At 45.1% G+C, this 13,413-nt stretch overlaps 1 protein-coding gene across 8 annotated transcripts in view; it reads left to right on the forward strand.

Annotated features, from left to right (window-relative positions):
• myo18ab (myosin XVIIIA b) overlaps window positions 1-13,413 on the forward strand; it is an 82,379-nt gene that overhangs the window by 46,308 nt on the left and 22,658 nt on the right. For all 8 annotated transcript variants that reach the window (XM_029518504.1, XM_029518507.1, XM_029518505.1 and 5 more), the window contains 14 exons: window positions 1,799-1,927; window positions 4,742-4,885; window positions 5,165-5,254; window positions 5,397-5,516; window positions 6,735-6,846; window positions 7,625-7,752; window positions 8,385-8,539; window positions 8,618-8,741; window positions 9,116-9,223; window positions 9,313-9,405; window positions 10,366-10,476; window positions 11,624-11,728; window positions 12,156-12,302; window positions 12,655-12,768. In XM_029518504.1, coding sequence (XP_029374364.1) covers window positions 1,799-1,927; window positions 4,742-4,885; window positions 5,165-5,254; window positions 5,397-5,516; window positions 6,735-6,846; window positions 7,625-7,752; window positions 8,385-8,539; window positions 8,618-8,741; window positions 9,116-9,223; window positions 9,313-9,405; window positions 10,366-10,476; window positions 11,624-11,728; window positions 12,156-12,302; window positions 12,655-12,768 — 1,680 coding nt within the window. The remainder of the gene's footprint in view (window positions 1-1,798; window positions 1,928-4,741; window positions 4,886-5,164; window positions 5,255-5,396; window positions 5,517-6,734; window positions 6,847-7,624; window positions 7,753-8,384; window positions 8,540-8,617; window positions 8,742-9,115; window positions 9,224-9,312; window positions 9,406-10,365; window positions 10,477-11,623; window positions 11,729-12,155; window positions 12,303-12,654; window positions 12,769-13,413) is intronic.

Here is a 13,413-nt window from a genome sequence, read left to right on the forward strand (position 1 = left end):
GGTGACACTCTCCATTACGCAGATAATTAGAATGCATCTTCCCGTTCTGCTCAGCCGCCTTTCCTCCAGAAGACTTTGGTATACGTCAAGAAATCAATGTTGTTTTGTTCCTACGCAGAGAGAAGTCTTCGCTGGTCCTTCTTCACCTTCAGCAGTTTCTCTTTTCATGGGGAGGGACTGATCTTTGTGGCTCTCTGTGTGTGCGACCTTTGCCAAGGAGCATTAAGACACTGGCAAACTCGCAAGTCTTTGTTACATACATATATAAAAAAAAAAACCAAACGTCTAATCACAGGAAAAAGACAGGCTGATGCTTTTGTTAATTAAATCTGTGAATGCCTGCGGAATAAACATCAGTCCTCGCCTTTAGCTGTCATGTAGAGAAATTCCTGGCAGGGAGTTATCCTTGTCTTTTTGTTGGTGTGTTTCGCTCCGCACTCCCAAAGTTCAGGCAAAGTTTCAAGTCAGAACTTTGTTTTCTTATGTTCACATTTCTAATGTTACTAATGGGTTTTGTTTCACGTCAGTTTTCCAGACAGAGGAGACGCACTGTGGTCCCAGCAGCCCACTCACTGGGCCACTTAGTCTATTTATATACTCTAATTATACTGTGTACATCAGGCACTGGGAGACTTCGAATAAATGAGCTTCATCAAAGTGCAGAATTAGATATGATTAAAACCTGCAGAGTTGGGCCAGGCGATAGAAAATAATTAGTCACTTATCATGTTTTTTCAAAAAGTTGGCAACATGAATGCATGAATCAATACAGCAGCAGTAAGGTGCATCGTTTGTGACTGGAGGAGCAGCAATTATATGGAGGTCCTGATCGCCGCCTCCTCAGGACATACACAGCGGGCTTGGTTGACTTAACTGAACACATCACATGCCAACATGCAGCAGGCAGATATTTATCTGCATCAGATTCTCAGCATTTGGCCCGTGGTCTGCCACCTGCTGCACTAACCTCTTCCTCCCCGTTTCCCTCAGATGAAAAACACCCCAAATGTTGAAATGCTGCCGCGCTGTGAGCTGAAGTGTTGATCCGGACTCTGAACGGCAGCAGACGCGGCTCTGCCGGTGTTCAGCCTCAGAGGGTCCAGAGGAAACATCCTGACGGCCACAGCTGTTGTTTTCTAAGTAAAAGCCTGCGTTACAGGCCGGCATGTAGCGTCCTGTCAGGATCCCATTTCCCAGAGGCGACGATAACCGGCTTCAAAAGAGCAGCAATTCTATCACATTAGCTTCCTGGATTGACTCGTCCCCGCTTCACTACTTCTGTCTGCATAATGTGTTGAGTGTGCGCTCCGGGCGCCAATTGACCCACATCCAATGGTGGATGTGTGTTACACTCTGCAGCTGTGTTAAGTGAGGGAGAAAATAGACAAATACATATTGGAGATAGAAGTGGATGGATATGATATCCTTACTCGATCTAGATCACCCAGATTATCTCTCTGCCCCCATGGGCCCGTCTGCTGCTCCGTCCCCGGTTGTGTTTTTAGAAGATGAATTCACACACATGAATGAATCCACTTCCAGCTCACTATTTAATACTTGGAAGTCATCACATATTGAGTTATCTGTGAAATTGTAAAGTGCAGGGTTGGCGTGTTGCCATCTAGAAATACTCTGATAGAGCTCTTTACCAACTTTTTGTCCCTTTGTCAAACACTAAGCCTTAAAATCCACCTGAAATCCCTGAAGTTTTGCAATAACCTGCTCAGTATGTGTCTGTGTGTTGCTTTGGAAACTATGACAGAGTTTTCAGCTGTAGTCTGACTTTGTCCTCCTGCAGGTCTTCTTCAGGGCAGGGACGCTGTCCAAACTGGAGGAGCAGCGGGATGTGAAGACCAGGAGGAACATCTCCCTGTTCCAGGCCGCCTGCAGAGGATACCTGGCCCGACAGGCCTTCAAGAAGAGGAAGGTAAGACTGCTGTGCTGAGTACAGAACCTAGACCTGATAAAGACCACATGGAGATCTACCTTTAGGCCATTTTAGTGTTTCCTTTGTGTGTCTGCAGTTTTAACTGCAGTCCTCCTTCCCTGAACTACACGGATAATGTAATTAATGGAGCTTTTACTGTAGTCTCTGGTGCAAAGGCTAAAGAGGTGAAATGGAATTGCAGCTTTTACAGCATTTGGACTCTTAAGTTTCTTAATGAACTGTCTGGGAATACATCTGTTCATGGCCTGAAAGAAACGGCAGAGCGACAACGTCTTTTTATTCCTCGTGGCTTCTTGTCGTTTCTCTGTGTGAAGTGTCACACTTCACAGTGGGGGGGGGGGGGATCATATCATGATCACGCCCTTTAGTTCCCTCAGCCTCAGCTCTTCAGGTCCTGGATCTGTGGGCATGACTGCGTCACATCATCTCTGCAGACTAGTCAGGTCCTGTTATACCAGATCCTGACGGGGCCCAGCTGGTCTTCTGCCACGACCTAAGGTTGAGTTACCTCGTTTGCTTCTGGTCCTGCCTGGTTCTTCAGGCTTCTGGTCCCCACGGAGGCGGGAAGGTGCTTGAAGTTAATGTGGATTTGAAGGCCTGTCATGACAGGCTGAGATTTATCAGACGCTTCACAGGGAAATGAAAAGGACTTTAAACCCAGAGAGAAGCATTTCCTCTTTAGCCAAATGAGGGAAGTTCCCCTTCTAAGACTTTGTATTCACAGTTTTCTTCTCCCTGAACACTGTTGGTCTGCTGTGTGTGTGTGTGTGTGCGCGCGTTTGTGTGTTTGTGTGTTTGTGTGTGTTGTTCCACCAGAGTGAGCCTGACAAGTGGAAACATTGCCGCCGTGCATTGACTGCCTCTTAAAGAAGCCAGTGGGGATCTGTTGACTTTCTGTGTGTGTGCTACTTCACAGAAGTAGAAGAAGTTTTGATGTTGCTTGTGGAAGTTTTCTCGTGTGAACACACAGTTTTTGTATATTTACTCTGTGTGTGTGTGTTCATTACCATTTTGGTTTATTCTATCTTGCCACACTGGGCTCAGGCCTGCCAACTGAAATTACTTTTCAAGGGCATTTGGATTTCACTTCACTACCCTGTCGCCCCTGAACGCCTCAGTGTGAGCCTCAGCTCTTGGGGTAAATAGTCATCTCCTCTAATTGACGTCATTTGGAACCGGGTTCGTGTCTTTGGAGCCGCTGAAAGTTGCCCATCGTTAATGACAGTTGAAGAGAAAGTTTTTATTGGGTTGGTTTCTTTTTTACCTGTCAGTCCCTGACAATTAGAAGCTCACAAACGTAAACACATGAAAATGCCTTAGCCCTTGTTTGTGGTCATCTGTTTACCATCAGCAGGAGACCGATTATTAAAGAAGTCAGATTTTTTAGCTTCTTTTAGGGTCAGTTATGTCTTTTCACAGCTGGTTCCAGCAGCGGGCACCATCATGATTGTTTGTGTTGTAGCCAAAAAGTCAAACTTTCAGTTCGGCAAAGACCTGAGACTTGGACTAACAAGCTCTCTTATCTTGGATCAGCTGTGGCTGTCTCATGTTCTCATCTAGAAAGTCCTGGTGTCCACAAAGTCTCTGACTCTTGTTGTGATTTTGAGGTTGTAGCTCTGATGTGGTCCCTGGAGCGAAGATCCACAAGCCTTCGATGCTCTCTCCAAGTCTTCAATCTTTAATTCCCTGATCAGCAAAGCCCAAACTTCAGGCTCCTCGTAGCTTGTGTTGAAAAATGGGTTCTGAACCGTCTCAGTCTTTTTTGTACCTGTTTGAAGGAAGTTTTCTGGTATATATTTAATAAAAAGTTGAATAAAACTCCCCATATGCGCTGAAAACGTTGTGCGTTGAGGTTCGTCTATTTATTGCCACCATGACAGAAAGTCAGTTAGTTCCTCCTCCTAGTTTGTCTCCCTGCTCTGGGGAACCTCCCCCGTTTCCTCACCCCCCACCCTGCCCATGGGAGCAGCTTTCAAAGTCCTCCCAAAAAAATTAATGAGAAGGATGAAGGAGGAGAACGAGAGAAGCTGGAGAGAGTCTGCGGTTCTCCTCCGGCTGTTTTAAGACCCGGCGGTCTCGTCTCTCCTCATGGGGACCGGATGAGAGAGGAGGATCTTGGGGGAACGCACCAACTGACAACGATACAGAGTCTCATTAAATAGTTCCCTGAAGACAGAAAGCAGCAGCCAGGTTACTACGGTGCAAGTAAACAGCATCTCAGCTGACCTGAGTGACCTGGATGCTCGTCTCCATGTAAACAGGGTCAGCGTCTCTCACTGATGTTCTGGATTTTCAGTCACGTCAGAATGTTTTCTCTGTGTTGTTTCAGGCAACGTGAGATTACAACAGTTTTATGTGTCATTTTTCTGCCTCAATCCAACTAAACTGTCTGAAGATATTATCAAGAGTGGCCTCCAAATATCTACAACAACAAACAAAATTCCCTCCTTAGATCAAACCAAGACAATGTTAAAGCTTAGCCAGGAAGACTTTAATTTGAAGTAGACTTGTCTTAGAATGTCTTATTTTGGAGGGCCAGCATTAAGACATTTTGATTTAATTAAATAACCACGATATAAATGTGAACATCCGAACATCAGAAAGTCAGCGTTGGTTCTACATCGCTGTTAAAAACAGCAACAGCAAACTGCTGAAGACGTCCTTCAGTCTTAACTTCACTGTCTCTCTCTCATCTGACCTTCAGGTTCGTTTCTTTGAAAGCAGTGGCCTTTAAAGCATGCTCTTCCCATGACTAATATTGTTGTCTGTGTGTGTCTGTGTGTGCGCTGACAGATCCAGGACTTGGCCATCCGCTGCATCCAGAAGAACATAAAGAAGAACCGAGGGGTCAAAGGTTGGCCGTGGTGGAAGCTGTTCACCACCGTCAGACCGCTGATAGAAGTCCAGCTGACTGAAGAACAGATCCGGGGCAAGGATGTACGTGCACACGCACAGTTCCTGTCTTATGTCACAACTGCTGGACAGGAAATAACAAACATCTTTGACATTAACGTTTCGATAGCGACAACGAGGTTTTGTATCAAAGAATTAATTGTGTTGATATTAAATCGATCGGACCACATTGTGTCTGTCAGATCTAACCTTAACACCCAGGAGTAAAATATTAATATCAATATTTATGAGAAGGACTTTAAATCCTCATTTCACTTCATCTGATGTTTCCTCCCATTAACATCAACATCTTCTCTCCCCCAGGAAGAGATTCAGCAGCTGAAGCAGAAGCTGGAGAAGGTGGAGAAAGAGAGGAACGAGCTGAGACTGAACAGTGACCGTCTGGAGAGCCGGGTAAACTCACACACACACAAAAACAAACATATACAGATGAGGATTGGGTCATTTCTTGAGACTTCTCGTGACAGAATAAATCTTACACCAATATAGTATGCACATATGCTTGACGCTCGCTCTGTGTGTGTGTGTGCTGCAGATCACAGAGCTGTCATCGGAGCTGGCTGATGAGAGGAACACCGGGGAGTCGGCTTCTCAGCTGCTGGAGACTGAAACTTCGGAGAGACTCCGTCTGGAGAGGGACATGAAGGACCTGCAGGTAGAGACCAGACCGCCATCGACTGTTCATGTCATCATCGTGTCTCCCTCCAATCAGATCGCTCCTTAGGATGATGCACATGACACGTTACTATTGTTCCACCTTCTGATGATCAGAAACAGGCCAGGCTGCTTCTACAGCTATAAGCAACACTCCCTACAATACATAATACATAAACTATAATATAATGTCGATGATAATCACCACACCCAATGAGATGGCAGGAGGCTCCGCCCCTTTTGAACGTCACCTTTGATCACTGGTCACACAGCTAAAGGTTATTTAAATTCTCAGTCAGTAATTAAGATACATGACTTAACAGCAGGCAATGAATCAGGTTCACAGATTAACAGCAGTATCATCAGTTTCATGTGATTTCAGTGTAATTAACAGTGAAATAAAAAAAAATGATGAAATGATACACAGCTGTCAAAATGACAGGAAGTTAGAAAAGTTACTTCTGATTCAAAGCAGGAAGTTAAAAGGACATCATCGTCATGGAGACGGCCCACTGCCTAAACACACATCAAAAAAAGTCTGTGTGGCAGAAATTAAAGCAAAGTATTGACCCAAAAACTCCACCGTCCTGAAAACCAGCACATTCCAAGTCTGCTTGACGGCTGAGATCCGTCTGTCCTGATGCAGCTGTCCACAGACGGACGTCAGGCTGTCCTCAGTCACAGCTGTCATGGAGAGCACGCTGCGTTTAAGTCCGACCCGTATATTCTCCCATCATCCACCACCTGCCACATCGTAGGTCCCGCCTCTCCCCCACTGCTCTCTCGATCCATTTAGTTCTCTATTTGACATTTTCGCCTTGAGTTGTTTCTCAGTTTTAATGTGAGGAGGTTGGGGGGGGAGACTCTGATGGATTGGTCTGATTCAGTTGTCTGCGGTTGGAACTGAAATGAGACATCTGACCAAAGGAAGATTTTCATATTTCTGCAGCTCCTGCTGTGCCGACTGAGACCTTTGAGCCACAAAACACAAAAAACCTGCACAAATCCTCAAAGTGTTTACTGTTGGCCTGAAACACAGACGTCACAAATAACTGCTACTGTCACGTTATTTTCACGAACGACTGCGAATCTCAGCATAAGTCGGTTCATTGAGGATCTGGAGCTCCGGAGAAGCTGAAATGAGACAGACTGTAGTTTCATCTTCTAGCTGAGGATGAGTCTCAGTGGAGACCGATGTGCTCTTCCTCTCTCCCCCCAGGGCAAGTTTGACAGCATGAAGAAGCAGATGGAGTCCATGGAGATGGAGGTGATGGAGGCTCGACTCATCAGGGCGTCTGAGCTAAACGGAGAGATGGATGATGATGACACAGGTCAGACACAAACCTCCACTCAGAAAACAAAAGCACAGCTCAGTAAATAAAATGTTACAGAGAGTTATCCTGCCTGTTTCTGATCTTAGTGAGGAGAAGTTGGTCTGAGTTTATTTTGTTGACAGAATAAAGACAATCTGGAGCAGATTTTTCCTCATTACTGCTCCAAAGAATGAGCAGAACTCCTGATCAGATAAAGATAGAAACTTTACCCTGTTTTTACCAGGAGCTGCTCTCCCCCGTTACCTTTCTTGAGCCACAGATAGAATCAGCTGATTCTGAATTAATAAGGACAAGCTTTGACTGTTCTTCCTCTTTCAACAGCAGTAACTTTATGTGACAGTCTGAAGCCCGTATTGTAAAATCTGTGGGTTGTTTCTGTGTGAACCATACATCCCATACATTCCATACACCTCCCACACAGTCACCCTAATACGGTAATTCACTGCCCAGCTCTGAGAAAGGCCCAGGGTGTGCTGTTCAGTGCAGGTTTAGCAGCGGCAGGGGTGGTGGCCGCCTGCGCTTTGACAAAAGCCAACAAAAATCCAATGTGAAAAAGCGTGCCAGCCATGGAGCCGTAGAAAATGAGAAATGAGGTGAGGATTCAGCTGCAGACACCTGCAGCCAGGCCACCAGCTGCATGGCCTGCGGAAAATGTATTGTTGAACAGCTCCACTCGGTCATACCTTTAACTCAGCAATAAAAACGTTCAGGTGTTTCTCATGTCACACGTAGGTTTGCGTACAGAGACATATTAAATTAGTTGCTGATGTGACAGGAGGAGAGTGGAGGCTGAAGTACGAACGAGCCATCAGGGAGATCGAGTTCACCAAGAAGAGACTCCAGCAAGAGTTTGACGACAAACTGGAGGTGGAACAGCAGAACAAACGGCAGCTGGAGAGGAGGGTGAGTGGACGCACACACAGACACACAAACATCATTTTACATATCTAATTTAACAAGCAACATGCACCTCCACTATCACAGAATTCATTGATTTTAATTTCAAATTTTCAAGCAGAATTGAAATCAATTTCAATTCATTTACCGCCCATGGTTTGATATGAGGCTTGTCTCAAATTATCAAAGTTGCATCTTTGCAATTCCATTTTTTCTTCAGACGTTCATATCACACAGAAGATAATTAGACTTCTGACTTTTCCTCGTGTGCCACCAGAAGTTTAAAAGTTTCATCTATTGAAAATTACATTCACACCTTCACAGCTCCCAGGTTACATATCCCAATATTCGTTCTCCATTGTTCCATGTGTTAATTTCTGTTGATCTCTATAGGAAGATAAAGTTTTAGTTTTAAGAAGCAGAAATTATCACAGTGGAGTTTTACATCTCCTCTCTTGATAGTGTGCCCAGGGGGGCGTGGCTTTGTTGTGACATCACAAAGTTCAAGGAGTCGGACAGATTTTAAGGCTCAGTTTCTGAATACTAAATGGGGTCTTAACACAAAATACCAAAGAGAGGATGAGCATGTTAATGTAATGCAGCCCCACTTCAGTGTGCACGTGTGTGTACTTGTGCAGATCAGTGACCTGCAGGCCGATAACGAAGAGTCGCAGCGAAACATCCAGCAGCTGAAGAAGAAAACTCAGCGACTGACGTCTGAACTGCAGGACACCAAACTGCACCTGGAGGGCCAACAGAGCCGCAACCATGACCTGGAGAAGAAGCAGAGGAAGTCAGTGCACACACAAATACACATGCGCGCACACACACACACAGACAAAACACAACTTTTGTGTTTGTTTGTGTGCAGGTTTGATGCTGAGGTGAGTGCAGCCCAGGAGGAGGTGCAGAGGGAGAAGAGCCTGAGGGAGAAACTGGCCCGAGAGAAAGACATGCTGACCGGAGATGCTTTCAGCCTCCGGCAGCAGCTGGAGGTTTGTGTGAGCTGTGGTGGTGGTGTTGTATTTTGTTGCTCGTCACAATAATGTGGTACTGTGTGTGCAGTGTGTGATTCACTGCACAGTAAACATGGAGGGACCGTCTCTTCAGTGTTCATCAGTGGGAGGCGCCGGCTCAGCTGTCATCGATCTGTTGACCCACAGCTTCTCTCCACTTAGTGTGTGTCAACTGCTTCATGACCACAACAAATGAGCAAACTCCACCCCCCCAGAAACACTCAGTCAGGAGACGAGCCCCCGATGGCCCCTGATATAACCATGAAAAACATCCAGACACTGTGCAGTCCACTGCTCTGTCCAAGACTGTAATAAATGTGACGTTCACTCCGCTGACCCCCGCTGTCCTGCAGGACAAAGATCTGGAGGTGTGTGCCGTCAACCTGAAGCTGGACCAGCTGGAGGCCGAGCTTCAGGACCTGAACTCCCAGGAATCTAAAGATGAGGCATCGCTGGCCAAGGTGCCGTTTTTTGTCTTGTATTTATGCTCCGTGTGCTGAACCCTGCTGGACGCCGTATTTCTCTATAATCTCTTCTTTTCATTACTCAGGTGAAGAAGCAGCTTCGTGACTTGGAGGCCAAGGTGAAGGACCAGGAGGAGGAGCTGGACGAGCAGGCCGGCACCATCCAGATGTTAGAGCAGGTAAAGCAGCATAAAATTGATGTCATGTGACGTAGTTATTTGATTAACATTTGAGCTTTAAAGTGGCAGCAGGAGATTTTTTCAGATAATATATTTTGAATGGCGACATGAAACAACAACGGCGGACAACAGTGGACAGATTACTGAGTGTTAGCTGTTTTCAGCAGCAGCACTTAGCAGCTAAGTCAGATTCAGATATTTCCCTCTGCAGCTGAAAAGGTGAAGATATGTCACAACTAGTTTTTCTGTGGCTGCCAAGCGAAGGACTGCAAAACTTAAAAAAATAAAAACAACAAAAGTATACAATGCAGCAAAACACACAGAGCACACATGGCGATATTTGTACCTGCCTGTTGTAAGAAATTAGATTCCGGATACAAATAGACGCAGACCACCTGTCACTAATATTTGGACCCCGGCTCCCAGCTGGCCTTTAATCTATCAATTACTGTTTTAATTTTAACTGGAGCAGCTTTTCCAGGCTTTATGGCCCTGGTCATGTGACTGCTCAAATCTACTCAGGCGAGGTGGACATGAGTGGGAAAAGAGGTGCTGGAGCTGACCCCCGCCTCACCCCCCTTAATGTTCCAGATCTTTGCTTGAGGAAATTCAGTCTAACTGAATGTCTTTGAATTTTAATTGAATACTCCGGATCTGAACCGGAGCAGACCTGTGAACCAATTACATCAGCCTCCTGCTGGCACTCATGCACCAGAAGGTCGACCGCTCCTCGTTGCATCCAGAGCGTCTGTATCTCACGCTCGCCGACGGGAGCTGAAGGTGACAGGAGAGATTTGTGTCGCCCTGGCTCTTTTCATCAGACCTCAGGGAGGGGGAATGAAAACTGTTCAACCGATGGGCCGCGGCCTCTGATGACTCCTTCAGTCAGCTCACAGACAGAAAACAACAGCGAGCTGTCTCCTGATCCAGAGTGATTTCAGAGGCTGAAATGTTTTTCAGGCAAAGCTGCGTCTGGAGATGGAGATGGAGCGTCTGCGTCAAACTCATTCCAAGGAGATCGAGAGCAAAGACGACGAGGTGGAAGAGATCAGACAGTCGTGCAGCAAGAAGGTACAGTTTGTCACTCACACTCATTTTAACAAGTTCCCACAGTTCACTGGGTCTGAGAAGAAGATCATTTAAAACAGGTGAGTGTAGTTTTAGGGAGGGAATTTGAACATTTCGTGCCTCATGACGTTAGTATAGATCCTGGACCCGACTGGTCGTTTCCCCACAGAAGGTGGATAATTAAAAGGCAACAACGTTCCAGCAGCTTTTCTTTAATTCATTCCCCGGTTAACAAACTTAAACGCTTTAGCTCAGTACGTTATAAACAGACCTGCCCGTGTAATTTTAGAATCGATCTGAATTTTTTCCTCTTTTAATCTGCTGCTGAAACAAACACAACAGTTTCTGTGTTTGTTCCTTCCGTTTTCACCGTTTGCCACTCTGCTCCCTCTTTTTTTTTTAGCTTCATTACTGTCACTGCTTTTTGTTTGTTTTGCTCAGTCAATTGCTGACACCCCGTCACTGCCCTCCGCTGATCGAGCCCTCATTAGCCCACGCACCATCACATAATTAGGTTTTTCTGCACTTGTACAACTCACTGGTAAAACTCCACAGTGACATTTACCCAGCGATGTATTATTTAATGAAGGATCGTGCTGAATTAATACATGACAAAGTGATAGAACTGAACTATTTTTAAAACTAATGTCATGTTCAGTTATTTTTTTTTAAACATCTCCTCGTGCACTTTGTAGAGATGTTACTACAATTCAGAGCAATAATCACAATAATTCATTATTGGCCTAGCCTGGAGCTGTATCGTCATCACTTTGTGCACTTTAGGTAGGTTTATTTATTCAGCAGCATTCAGACACAAGGTCATTCAATTAGCTGAAGAAATGGATATCAAATAAGACATTAAAATTAAATTATAACAGCTTTAAATAAATTCAGAATAGGTCATTTGAAGAACATTTCATCAAAGAAAGATGGAAGATAAGAGCTGAGAAAGACAACAGCAGTGTGAGGCCTCTTGGACCAATCCTGCATTTCCTGTTTTATCACCGTCCAGACCAGCGAAGACCTCACAATGTATTTTTCAAAAATAGTTCAGCAGTATTTCTTCATACAAGCCTCACCGCAGTGCTGCTGAAGTATTTTAACGTAGATCGATGAGCCGAACCACCTCTGCGTGTTTGTGTTTGTTCAGCTGAAGCAAATGGAAGTCCAGCTTGAGGAAGAGTATGATGAGAAGCAGAAGGTGCTGAAGGAGAAGAGAGAGCTGGAGTCCAAGCTTCTGTCAGCGCAGGACAAGGTAACCGCACCACACAAACACACGACCCGATCCGAGCGTCCGGTCCCGTCGGACCTGGAGCTGCAGATCAGAGAGCGATGATCAGCTGGCTGTTTGGTTGTCAGGGATGGTGTCTGATCTGAAGCGTGTGTGTGTGTGTGTGTTTTCACTGCAGCTCCATCTCTTTACATACAGATATTAAAATTGGATTTTCATCTTATTTGGATCTTCATTTTAAATTAACTTTGTCTTTGACAGAAAATAACTGTTTCTGTCTCCACATGCATCTCAGAAAATAGTTGCATTTGTCCATTTCTGTCTCATATATCAGATTCAGCCTGAACAACACATCTTTTCTGCTGCTCGTCATCAAGATTAAGCGACGCTGCAGAATTAAATAACTTGGGGCTTGATTTGGACTCAGGTGTCATCTGTGTCTGTTTACCAGGTGAGAAGTGGGGACATTGAGACTGAGAAGCGTCTCAGGAAGGACCTGAAGAGGACCAAGGCTCTGCTGGCTGACGCTCAGATCATGTTGGACCACATCAAGAACAACGCACCCAGCAAGAGGGAGATCGCCCAGCTGAAGAATCAGGTACAGGCCAAGCACAAGGACAGAGGACGGACAGACACGTCACAGATGTCCTTCTACGTGACGTAGGATGAAAAATATAAAGGGATGATTTGTCTCTTCAGAGGAATAAGTGATTTTTATTTATTTATTTATTTATTTATTTTAACAGGCCGTTGTAGTCAGATTTGACTTTCTGAATATATATTTAAATTCTGAGGCTGAACATCCAAACCTCCTTTTCCAGGAGGAGACACTGGTTTTTGAAGCTGCCGCTCTGGAATTCAGGATTATTTCCTCAGAAACAAAAAAAGCAGGAATGTGTTCCTGACACATAATTTAGTTTATGTGATGTCTGACGCCTCTTCCCTTCCAGCTGGAGGAGTCCGAGTTCACCTGCGCTGCGGCCGTCAAAGCTCGCAAATCCATGGAGGTGGAGATCGAAGACCTGCACGTTCAGATGGAGGACATCTCCAAAACGAAGCAGGCGGTCAGTAAACCCCGGGGGGCGGCGGGCTTTGACAGAGTTTAGCAGGAGGAAGAAGCTGAAGCTGCGTAGGTTGTGTCCGAAGATTTTCTAAGGCTGCACCATCTGTGCTGGTAGGAGGGCAGCAGAGATGTCAGCTCGTTGCCTTTAGCCAGAGACGAGGGCTTAGAGGACACATCTGTTCCCTCAGAGCTCCCACCGCTCGGGGGGGGGGGCATGTCAGTCAAGTCTTTGTTTTATTTCTTTCTGTGGAACTTTATTTTTCATTTAGTTTTTCTTTTCTTCCTGTCCGCCTCCCCTCATCCAGTTTGACCTAAATATCATTCTGTCCTTTTGGCATGATTTCTTTGTTCCCATGGCGATCGTTTCCATGTGTCGGTCAAACTTTTTCTTTTGTTTCTCTGTTAAAAAGAGACGACTGACTGTAGGAAATAATTCTGATCCTGAACTAACCAGCTGGGTGGATGGATGGCTTGTCTTTCAGTCTCTCATTTATCTGTAGAATTATGATTCTAATAAATTATTTTGTGTAATTAAAAGGTTTTATTCAGCAGTTGCAGATAGATCAATCACAAATTTTGTCAAAGAAAAATGATTAAGATTATTGAATTTTCCAGATATTGTTTCCAATATTTTTTTTGTTCTAGC

The sequence above is a fragment of the Echeneis naucrates genome, chromosome 13 (assembly GCF_900963305.1).
Source record: "Echeneis naucrates chromosome 13, fEcheNa1.1, whole genome shotgun sequence".
Taxonomy (NCBI): Eukaryota; Metazoa; Chordata; class Actinopteri; order Carangiformes; family Echeneidae; genus Echeneis; species Echeneis naucrates.